This window comes from Mandrillus leucophaeus, unplaced genomic scaffold (genome assembly GCF_000951045.1).
Source record: "Mandrillus leucophaeus isolate KB7577 unplaced genomic scaffold, Mleu.le_1.0 Scaffold123, whole genome shotgun sequence".
In the NCBI taxonomy this organism is placed as follows: Eukaryota; Metazoa; Chordata; class Mammalia; order Primates; family Cercopithecidae; genus Mandrillus; species Mandrillus leucophaeus.
The window spans coordinates 4,244,465-4,256,412 of record NW_012100654.1 but is presented as its reverse complement, the minus strand read 5'-3'; the positions used below and the strand labels follow the sequence as shown (position 1 = coordinate 4,256,412).

At 51.3% G+C, this 11,948-nt stretch overlaps 1 protein-coding gene across 1 annotated transcript in view; it reads right to left on the bottom strand.

Moving 5' to 3' along the window:
- Positions 1-11,948, bottom strand: part of SEMA5B (sema domain, seven thrombospondin repeats (type 1 and type 1-like), transmembrane domain (TM) and short cytoplasmic domain, (semaphorin) 5B) — a 69,342-nt gene that overhangs the window by 3,977 nt on the left and 53,417 nt on the right. The window contains 7 exon segments of the mRNA XM_011971616.1: positions 3-145; positions 322-465; positions 1,926-2,107; positions 2,259-2,376; positions 8,414-8,621; positions 8,745-8,952; positions 10,111-10,246. Coding sequence (XP_011827006.1) covers positions 3-145; positions 322-465; positions 1,926-2,107; positions 2,259-2,376; positions 8,414-8,621; positions 8,745-8,952; positions 10,111-10,246 — 1,139 coding nt within the window.

The window sequence follows — 11,948 nt, the reverse complement described above, 5'->3', positions numbered from 1 at the left end:
GCCGCAGCCCAGGCAGGAGTTGCCGTTCTCGCAGGCCCGACGCCGCGACTGCACGCCGCCTCCACAGTTGCTGCTGCACTTGCTCCAGGAGCCCCAGGAAGCCCAGAAGATGGGCACCGGGCAAGGCGTGTTCTCGTTACAGAACCTGGGGTCGGGGGAGAGGCGTCAATCCAAGGAGGGGGACCCCCTTCCCTGACAAGAGATCCCTGGGAATGCAAGACCGGAAAGGACGAGAGTCCCCGGAATCACGAGGTGAATCCAGGCCGCTTTCTGGGGGGCCGGGAAAGTCTGGGACCTCAGAGCAAGCGCGTTCTCCCTCACCGCTCCTCCCGGCTCTTGCCCACGCAGATGCGGCCCCCGTGGCGTGGAGCAGGGTTGCTGCAACTTCGCTGGCGGACCTGGAAGCCGATGCCACAGGACGTGCTGCACAGCGCCCACGATGACCACGGGGTCCACGCCCCATTCCTGGCGGGGTGGGAGGGGATAGAGACAGATGCCCCTCTGAGCCCTAGCTTCTTAGATCTAGTCTATCTCTGGGCCGATGTATTTTCTATTGCTGTCAGAAAGAGCTGGACAATGACATAGAAATATCTTCTCCTAAACAGGTCATCTCAGGCAGACTCGCTCATCCATCTGTTCATTTGTTCCTCCTTCAGACATGTATTGAGAGCCTTCTTCTATATATCAGGTTGTGCTCAGGACTAAGGACGCAGAGATAGGACATGGCCCCTACTCACAGGGGACAAAAGGGCAGACTTTAGAGAAGAAGGTCTTAGTCCCCTTTCCAGTCTGCAGACTCCCTTTCAGCCTTGCTGGCTGGTCACAATCCTTGCACCGAAACCCACACTCTGTCCCCTGTACTACACTGCATACGCTTTGCTCCAGCCTCAGACACTATGCACTCATGCCTACTCTGACTCCAATTTTCAAATCTGGGCTCTACCACTTGCTGGCTGTGAAACCCTGGGCAAGTTACCAGAACCTTCTGTGCCTCATAGTACTCTTAATTTTAAAGTAAGGATAATGATTGCATTCCTACCCCCATGAGGTTGCTGTGAGGACTACATTAATAATGTGTATGAAATAGTTGTTTTAAGAGTGTCCAAGGCTGGGTGTGGTGGCTCATGCCTATAATCCCAGAGCTTTGGTAGGCTGAGGTGGGAGGAACACTTGAAGCCAGGAGTTCGAGACCAACCTAGACAATATAGTGAGACTCCTGTTTCTACAAAAAAATTTCAAAAATTAGCTGGGTGTGGTGTGGGCACCTGTAGTCTCAGCTAATCAGGAGGTTGAGGCAGGAAATTACAGTGAGCCATGATCACACCACTTCACTCCAGCCAGGTCAACAGAGTGAGATGCTGTCTCAAAAAAAAAAAAAAAAAAAAAAAGTGCCTGAAATTATGGCTTAGTTATTTTATGAAGTCCCCAGGTACCAGGCACTGTGAAAGCTCTGTATATGCCTCATCTCATTTAACTCTCTCAACAACTCTTGGGTGGGTACTATAACCCTCACTGAGAGAAACTCAGAGTGGTTAGGTAGCTAGGCCACGGCCACACCTCCAGACGGTGGTAATCCGGGATTGGCACCAGGTTTGCTTGACTTGCCACCATCCCATGCTGTCCCTCATGTTTGGGATGAGACTTACTGAGGCTCACCTTTGTCTGGGAGTGACCTCCATGTCTGCCCAGCATTCCTCTTTGCATCAAGAGCCACCAAGAGATAGAAACTTATCTCTCATTAGCGTGGAAACTCGCTCAGGGCTCAGGTTTCCTGCCTCAGATATTAGCCACCTATCCAGTCCCCAGCACAGCCCTGAAGTGGTTTCTGTCCCTTAGTGCAAACACCTGAGTGAGGGGGCCCCATTTCCCTAGTTCTCCCCATCCTGGTCCAAGGCAGATACCATGCAAGCCCTGTCCTCACATACCTAGAGCAGTTGGCGATGTGGATGGCTGGCCCCAGGCAGTCAAGGCCCCCACAGCGGGGTCGAGGGGAGTCGCAGGATCGGGCTCGACACAAGCAAGAGCCTGAGTTGTCCCCATCTAAGTGCTCACATGGTTGCCATGGTGACCAAGGGCCAAAGCCCCCATCCCGTGTCACATTCCGCACCTGCAGACACGCATGGGGGACAGTACCCCTATTACCCAAGGCAAGGGCAGGGAAGTCACAAGATCTCAGGGGATTGGGGGAATATTGGTGGGGAGTCATAGCCTGAATTGAAGGAGGGGTCTGAGATGGGAAGACACAAAGGGATTCTCACAGGACAGGCGGTGATGTTCTGGGTCCAGAGGCTCATGTTGGAGCTGTCCTCGAGCGTGCTGCAACGTTGCTGCTTCCCGTCCCAGCCACAGTACGGGTCCCGGGCCCCCAGGCATGCCCTGCCAGACAGACGTCCTGGGACTCAAGCCCACTGGCTTCCCAGTCTCACCTGTATCTCAGGAACACACCTGAACACTCCCCTCTGGGCACCACTTTCCATCCATTTGTCTTCCATGATAATAATGAAGTTCATTGAGCCTTTACTGTGTGTAAGGCATCATTTTAAGCACTTTATAAGCATGAATTAATTTAAATCCAGCACCCCAATGAAGTAGGTACTGTTACTATCCCCATGTTATCTGGGGGAAACCCAGTGACCTGACCCAGGACTCAAACCCTCATCCTCCAGAGACTGCACATTTAAAAGAGATGGCACTGCTTTCCCCAAATATGGGTGCCCCATACTCCTCACCCACAGCCACAGGGGCAGATGTGGTTACCAGGAACCCAAAGAGGAAGTGCCTCCCTGACACATGCTATGATCATAGAGTCATAAAACATTATAGGTGGAAAAAGCCTTACAGATGGTTTAATCCAGCCATTCTCAACCCTGGCTGCACATTAGAATCACCTGAGGAGCTTTCAAAACATACCAATACCTGAGCCCACCCCAATCAACACTCTCTGGGGGCGAAGTAGTGTTTAAGAACTCCCTGGGTGATTCTAATGGGAGTCAGGCTGAGAACCACTGGGATCCCCTACACAGACTTTTCATTGTACAAAGGCAAAGGGATAAGTATTTTCCTGAGATCACACAGATCAGAGGTGGTGGAGCTGGGTCCAGACCTAAGCTTTTGACCACGCTTTCCCCCTCATACTTCTGCCTCCCATGGGAGGTTGTGTCTGATTTCACACACTGAATATGAGCCCATCCCTCAAAACACAGCACAGGATCAGCAGACACCTGGATACTGTCCATGGTCACCTGGAGCACCCACATGCTTGTGCTGCTTAGTGGCAGGAATCAGAGTCCAGTGGTTTAGCATCGTGAGAATGAGCTCAAGCTATAGGAGGTCACATCCTAGTTCTCGATTCCTCAACCCTGACTCTCTACAGTGGCCCCAGAATGATACTGGTTCACACACTGTTGCATGCCCCAAATGCCTCCACTTCTCATAGTCCAGAGCTCCTTTCTTCCTTTTCTCCTTTTGATGTCTTCGTGTAATTTTTTAACAGAAAAATCTAACCTCCACTAGTAGGACTCCAAAGGGGAGAAAAAGTCTATGGCGATTATGGAATCCGGCTTTGCTATCCATTGCTAAGTACAGAGAGTAGCCAATCCTGGTGCCAAAAGGAGGGTCCCTCCAACACTCAGCCCACTGCCAATCCTGGAGAGATACCTCGATCCCTCTGGCTCCTGTCCCCAGCTTCCACCCCGTTCTGAGCCAGTCTGCTGAAGAGGGTCTGGAGAGAGCACTAAGCAGGGGCTCAGAAATTGGAGACTGGAAAACAGAAGAGGCTTTGGAGAAGGAGGTACTGGACTACAAAGAAGATGGAGCCTGGTGGGGAGTTTCACACCATTCTGTGAGTTTGCAGAGGGATCGTCCCATTGGACAAAGGGAACAAAGATGCCTAGGGCTAAAGAGATACACCAAAAACAAACAAACAAGAAAAGAGCTAAGAGTTGCCGCTTTTGGCTCCTCAGGGGTAGAATTTTTCTTATCTCTTGAAGCTTCAGGGAGAGTCACCTGTCAGGTGAATTCTTAACTTTCAGTGAGTTCAATAAATCCTGCCAGGCCCCAGAGAAAAATGAGGTTAATTATACAAAGAAGAGGGTGGGGCTTCTCCTTGTCACCAAAGGAGGGCAAAGAAGACAGTACTATCCGCTGCTCGGGACCAACCCATGACCTCATATAAGCGAGGCAATCATGGGAGTCCGGTGAGTATACTCTGGCCCACCCAGGAATCCAGAATACTCAACTGTTGCTCAGGAATCTGTTTCCAGTTTATTCACTCAAGGGCAATTTCAGTAACTTATACAAGATAAATGTGGTCATATTTTCGTCTGGGATCAATGGTTTGATTTGAGGGTGTTTTATCAGCAGAGTCCATCAAACTGGACATCATCGGACTGCATGCAACACATGTACACAAGTAGTCCCAGCAACCTTGGTTTTGAGACTCTGCTTACTGGCTGACATTGGGATCAAGAGGAGTGCTAGCAAATTCAACCAATGAGAACTCAGTAAAGCCCACTCCTGAATTTATTTCCTTCAGCCCTCAAAAAGGGGTATCAACCTCTAGAGGCAGGGGATGTGGAATTTAGAAGTGACACAAATAAACTGGAAAAAAGAATTAGCCATAGCTAGTGACTAACAATAATAATAAACAATATTCTATCCATCAAAAAACCAACGTCTGCCAGCAGAGAAAATGGGTAAGGGCAGAAAACCTGAATCAGCCTATATAAGACAAATGCAGAAGATTCTGGAGAAACGCAGTTTGCCTCTTGCTCCTTCTTCCACCTAGAGCCTAACCAGTATTGCAGAAGGAGTTCCCAGTCTTGACTGCAAATTAGGATATCCTGGGCACCCTTTAAAAAGTGCAAGCAAACAAAACAAAAAGCCCACCCACCTGTAGTTTGGCTTTTTGGACTGGAATAGGCCCAGGCACTGGAATCTTCTAAATACCCCCCGGCCCCAGGTAACTCTGCTGAGTACCCATGGTCAAGAACTGCTGTGCCAGGGGCCACTTTTGTCAAGATTCCCAAGCCAAGGGATGAAGTGTCTTGTCTTTCCAAACCATGGCAGAATAGGAAAGAAGAAAAACATGGAGTAGATGCTGGCTCCAGCCTCCTTTCTCCAAGCCCTCTCACCCCTTCAGCTTCCCCTGCCCTCAATTAAGTCCCAGAGAAGAAGATACCAGATTCTCCATGGACACGCCTGCCCTGCACCTTCCCTGGCAGCCTGAGGGGACGCTTGAGACTTCTTGGGGCCAGTGCCCGAGCTCTCTTCTTGTGAATAAAAAGGGATAACTGCCTCTTTGGCTCAAGTGGAACCACATTTGCTGCTTTTGGCCAAAGGCCACTTCAAAGCTTACAGAGCAGGGAACGCTCTTAGGAAAAATGAAAGCTCCAAGGATAAGAGACTTAGAGTGTGTCTCTGACTGTAGAAATGGGTGGCAGTTTAGAGTTCTTTTCATGAAGGAGCCATCAGACCAATAATATATCACCATGTCTGTCTTTTTTTTTTTTTTTTTTTTTTTTTTTTTTACTACAGTGTCTCAAGCAGCCATTACAAAAAGGAACAGGTTCATTCCATGGGCTTGCGGGACAGATGGATGGTGGAAGTTGCAGGCAGGCGAATTCCTGCACTGTGGTGCAATAGTCTCACAGTGGGAGCTGTCCAGGGTGAAAAAGGTATCTCTGGAGCTTGTGAGCAAAAAATGGCTGAGAGTGGGCCTTCCCTGCGCTCATGGGGCAGCCAGGGGAGATCTGTGAGTGAGTTGGGGGTAGAGGATCCCTCTCAAAGGCAGGGTGAAGGGCATGCTGGAAGGAGGAAAGGGGTGGTTCATGCATAAAACACCCGCTTTGCAGAGCCAGTCAGCAGTTTATTCCCCGGGCTCCTCCTCGTGGGAGCACTGGTCTCTCTCTGGCCAGGCCAGGTCTCCGTGGTGCCCCATGGGAATGAGATTCTCCTGAGTGAAAAGAGGCAGTTGGAGATACGCCCCTGGATCCTGGGCAGAGGAGAGAGCCTGAAGAGGCCTCTGCTTACCCACCCTCATCTTCCTGCCGGTTTTGGAAGGAATGAGGGAAAAAGCATGAAATGTCTATCCTAGGACACAGTAAAACCTTGTGACAACACATCCCACAACAGTGAAAATTCTAATATATTGTGGCAATTGGCTCCCAGACTCCTGGAGTGCACAGCTTGGTGACTGTGTGTACTTGCTGTAGCCATTTTACTAATCTTCCGATAATGTGACCTTGCATTTCATACTTTTTGGATTCACCTATAGTTTTTTAGCAGGGTTTTCACTATACACATCAAGGGCTCCTATCCCAAAGTCAGGAAACCAAATAGGATGAAAGCACCAAACTCCAAACTGACCTCTTTCTGCCTTGCTCCAGGGCAGGAGTGCAACGGGCACACTATGCAACCTCCCCAGCCCCTCTCTGCAGAATGTGAGCACAGGCCGCCCTAGCACACCCCACTGGAGCTGAACATCCCAGCGCCTTTCCTTCCTCCCATCCACTACAGGCCCCATTCCTTCAGATCTGGCTTAGACTCATACTAGCCCCTAACCTGGCATCCACTTGCTATATGACAGTGCTGTTCACCACTGTCTGGTTGATCTTTTCACACAGCCCATGACTGCACTCCACTGCTCTAGGACCACTCCAGTGCTCACAGTCACAGGATTCAAGTCAAAATCCTCCCTTGGCCTTCTCAGTTGGCCTCAATCTAGTTTCCAGTGCCATTCCCCATGTTTCTCCTGCACCAAACTCCTCTCAAACCAAACAATCAGTCAACTGAAGGATCAGTCATGTGTGGAAGGCCACGTTGTGCCTTGGGCTGGGTGGGGCTCGCTGGTGGAGTATAAAAAGTACTGGGCCACTGGGTTTGCCTTTAAGGATTTACAACCTCTCGGAGAACAAGCCATGTGTGAAAACCTGTGATTCATTGTCAAGTTGTCCTGTCTATATTCAGCAAGACTCCAGAGGGCCTAGGAGGCTGGAGGGCTCCTAAATGCATTTGGGGAGATGAAAAAGTAATAAAGATACCAGCTACCACCTGTGATTCACTGGACTGGGCACTTCATGAATACCAGTCCCAATCCTTACAACTCTGCCTGCGTTAAACATCATTTGTTCCATCAAATGTCTCCCCGTTTTCCTGATGAGAGAGCCGAAGCTCAAAAAGATTCAGTTGTTCAAGATCATATAGTGAGTAGATGATGGAGCTGAGATGGAGCCCCAGGTGTGTCTGGTTCCACCACTGGAGTCCTTCCCGCCATACCCGACCATCTCTCCCCACATGTCTGATATAGGCCGAGGTTCTCTTCCCACCCAGATATCTGGAGATCTGAGAGAAGTCAGTGTTTGGGGATTATTTCTCTTGCCTTCTCTCACACCAACAGTCTTACAAAGCGCCCAGAATATGGTAGGGCTTAGTAAGTGTGTGGTGTCTTGTTGATGGAGCCCTGTGTTGGGGCTGAAAGGAGCTGGAGTGTCTGCCCTGAGACCCCCCCTCCTTGGCTGCCTCACCAAAACCATCCAACTCCTCCTGGCCCCACGGGCCTCTGCCCAGCTCCTAGCACACCCCACTGGAGCTGAAGAACAGCCCTGTATCATGGATACCATTTGTCTTCCGAATCTTGAGGACAGATGGCATAGCCAGGACTCTCAGTTGCAAAGGCCACAGAAGCTTGCATGGCTGTGGCGATGCCAGCTTCTGAGTATCATGAAAATGAGGCGATGCAGCCTGGGAGAGCCTCGGGTGGTAGGAGTCTGGGCTACATTTCCATTTGGCTTTGGAATAGGCTTTGATTTCCCCCTTAAACATTGATGCCACAGTTGTCAAATCTGTGAGTCCGCTTGAAGCGATGGTGTGAAGAACCAAGTTCAGAAGCAGTGCGAAGCCAGGGCAACCCCGCCACGTAGCGCCTCACCCCTGCCCTACCTACAGCAGCCCTTTTTACTTCTTCTAAGGAAGGAAGGAAGAGGAGCAAAAACGTGGGGCTGACTTAAAGCACCATCTCCATCTGCCCCATATCCGGGCAATAAGTGCTGTGGCTTCAAAGATAAAGACCTCTCTGTACTGAAGGGACTGAGAATAAATCAAGTGGGCTAGAGATGGTTGACTGACCCTAGCTATGTGACAACAGAGATAAAAACAGCCACCCACCAAAATTCCCTAAGCACACACTTCCTCCAGGTCAGTACCTGGAGGAGATTATCTCAATTAACCCTCACAAAAACCCTGCAAGATGTTTTACGAGGAGAGAACCAAGGTTCAGAGAGGTGGAGTGACTCGTCCTAAGGCACACTAGTGGAGACTGCAGGGACCGACCCCAGGTCTCCCGGGTCCAAAGCCCCGCCTCTTAAGCACCGCCTCCGCAGTGGGGGCCTCGGGATTCGCCCCCGTCCCGGCTTACCCCTGGCTGCGGTAGGCGGCGCACCTCTCCAGTGGGACCCGCAGGACGCCGTCGCTCAGGCCCACGAAGAGCGCGCGGGCGCTGTGCAGGATGCGCAGGCTGCGCAGGGGCTCGCGGCGCCCAGGGGGCAGCACGTGCAGCTCCTCCAGGTAGCAACCGCGGACGCTGCGGCTCGCCGTGGACAACGCCTTCAGGATGGTGCCCGACTCTGGGAGAGAGGGAGAGCCAGACCAAGGTGGCCTTGAAGGCCCTGGAAGCTTGCAGCCCTGCCCCAACCCTCAACCTCAACCCACCCCCGACCTGCAGTCCAGGCTGGGCCGGGCCGGCTCACCGGTGCCAATGTAGAGTACATGGTAGAGCGTGTCTTTAGCCTGCACCAGGTCCACCACGAGGTGTGAGAAGCGCACGCTGTCCTGGGTGACACAGGGCTCGGGTGTCACCGGCTGCACGGCCTCGCTCATCAGGAAGAGGCGTTGCGCGTCCTGCAGGCTGCGCTCCGTCAGGTTCTCGTTGGGACCGGTCTCAGGCAGGGTGCCACACTGCCGCGGGGAGGCAGGTCACACGCGCCCGGCCACCGGGGCTGCCGCCATCCCCCGCCGGCTCCCTCCTCCTGGCAACCCAGGTGGCCGCAGCAGCGGACGCTGATTCTCCAGCATCCCCCACCCCCAGCATCCCTGCTGGGCGTCCTGCACCCTTTCCAGGGTGGGATGCCTCTTCTTTGGGAACTAAGAACAGGAGGCTGGGGAGAAGGGGAAGGAGGATCCTGCCAGGTTTGGGGAAGAGGAAGGAGAAGAGCAAAGAGGACTGGACTATCTAAAAACGGATAATTTGAGTGTGGACGAGTGTCTGGTGATTTTTATGCTGTTGCTGCAGGTGCCCCCTCCTACCTTGGGCCAAGCCCTGCTGTCCCTCTGCTGTGTCCTTGCCAGCTCAAAGTCCTTATGATTTCTAAACCAAAGCTGGAAGCCAACCACTTTTTACCAAGCATCTCCTACATTCCAGGCATATGAACCTTCAGACATTATCTGTGAGGTGTTATCTCTTACGGTATTATCCCTAGTTCCAGATAAGGAAAAACAGACTGAAGGAGGTTGGATGACTTTTTTTGTCCAAGGTCAGAAAGAGATAGGCTAGATCGGGGTCAGGATGGTAGGACTGCAAAGCTTGAGGTCTTTCCCTGCTCCATCCCATGCCCTGGGTGGGAAGCTGGGTGAACATGAAAGTCAACCATCAGCAGCCTCCTCTGCCCCCTCGTTCTTTCCCCTTCTCCATTACAGGATGGGGCATGCTAACACTACCCACGGCTGGGAATTAGTAGCCATGTTGAACACACTGCGAGAAAGCTCTGGCTAATATCCCCAAATTCCAGCCAGACAGCTTGTGTAGTGCTTTCCTGGTCCTCTACACTGTGGAGAGCTGAGGTCCCACTTCCCTGCCTCCCTGGAGGTATGGGCTCACATTTAGAGATGGCTCCGACCATGCTTCCTCGCCCTGCCCCTCACCCACTCTCCCTTTCTCCCTCACAGTGGTACAGGCTAATACCATCAGGAAACCATTGTGGATCCCAGAGATGGGCATGGACTGGCAGGAACGGAGCTGATGTCTGTCTTTGCTAAGCAGTTGGGAATCAGCTTGTGGCTGGTAATCTGGGGGAAAGGCAGTGAGTGAAGACAGGGAAACAGGAGGAGATTCTGTACCTGGAAATTGGGGATGGGGTTGGCGATGGGGAGCCAGGCAGCCCTGGGGTTCTCCTGGTAGCGAAATGGGCCATTGAAAGCCTGGGAGATAGCACTGAGGTTGAAGGCGCAGACAGCAGAAGCCGCAATGCTGTTTCTGAAAGGCAAGAAGTAGTGGGACAAGGCCCTCCCTGTAAGACCTGGCACCCTCCTCATATACCCCGCAGCCAGCTGTCATGTCCAATTCCCAACGCTCTGTAAGCATCTATGATGAGTCTGGTGTACCACCGGGGGATCTCAAAGGGAGGTGACGTGGTCCTCACACTCTGTAAACCCCCTGGGAACGACCCACTGACAAGAAGCACTGGTGAATCCTTCTGTGCTACTGCCTCCCTCCCTCCCTTATCCAGCACGAGGCTGAAATACAGTGACTTTCAAACATTGTAGTCCATGGCCCATGGTAAGAGATATATCTTACCCTACAACTCAGTATAATATGCACACATCCATAAAGAAGTGTATGAACTTACCCTTACTAAATATGTTAAGACTCTGATATTTTATTCCATTCTATTCTGATTTAGTTATTTACAAAAGCTGGTTACCAAACCACTGATTTATGCCATAGCCTGCCACACCCTGAGTCCAGATGACCCAGGAGACCCTTTCAGTCACAGAAGCATGTTTCCATGAATCTTACGTGAACAGCTCACAGAGAGGAAACCACCATACCAAATGCCTCCAGTTCTATTCTTCACATTTAGTTCTTCTCCCAAATGTGTCCATTTCTCTCCACCTCTGCCTGGTTTCAGCTCCCCCTCTAGGCCCCTGAATGCTGCACTGTCTTCCTGGTGGTCTGCCCGCAGCCTGTCTAGTCTCCTAATCCATTCTCCACACGGCAGCCAGAGTGGTGAGCGTTTCAAAACGCACCTCCGAGCTGGTTGCTGGCCTGCTTCAAACCTGTCAATAATTTCTCCTTGCTCTTAGAATAAAGATTAAAGCAGTCTGCAATGTCCTTTGGGACATACCCTCCCTGCCCTACCCCTTCACCCTCCTCTCCTGTCTTTCTTCTCCTCACCCTTAAATGTCTTGCCACACTGATCACTGCTCCGCTCCTGAAATATTTCTTCCCACCTCAAACCTCTGCACATGTTACCTCAGGCTGGAACGCTCCTCTCCTTTAGTTTATTCCTATTCATCTTATAGATGTCACTTCCTACAGGAAACCTTCCCTGATCATCACTCCTCTATACTGTTAGAGGCTTTTCCACACACTGCCCTTTCCCTTTGTAGCATTTATCACGATTAAAATTTGTTGTTAATATCCATCACCCTGTTTAAGCTTTTAAAGGCAGAACCATGTCTGCTTTTGCTCCCTGACGCCCCACCCCTACCAGGACAAGCACCTGCGTGGAGAAGGCATGCAATAAATACACTATTTAGAATTCACACTGATGGCGTCAGTTTCGATGCCTCTCCACCTACTCCTGACTCTCCTCTCTGTCCACCCCCTCACACTGTCCTTCCTATAGCTAGCCTGGCCCTCATCCAGTGCCTGCTATCTGGGGCCCAAAGTGAGCAAACACCACTCTATGGCTCATAGGTTTCTGGTATTCCTACAAAGAACATTGTGCAGCCAGTGACTTCCTTGGTCTCGGTGCCCATCCGTCATTGTCTATATCAGAGTGTCCAATCTTTTGGCTTTCCTGGACCACACTGGTAGGAGAATAGTCTTGGACCACACATAAAATACACTAAACACTAAGCATAGCTGATGAGCCAAAAAAAAAAAAAAAAAATTCTGGCTGGGCGTGGTGGCTCATGCCTGTAATCCCAGCACTCTGGGAGGCCAAGGTGGG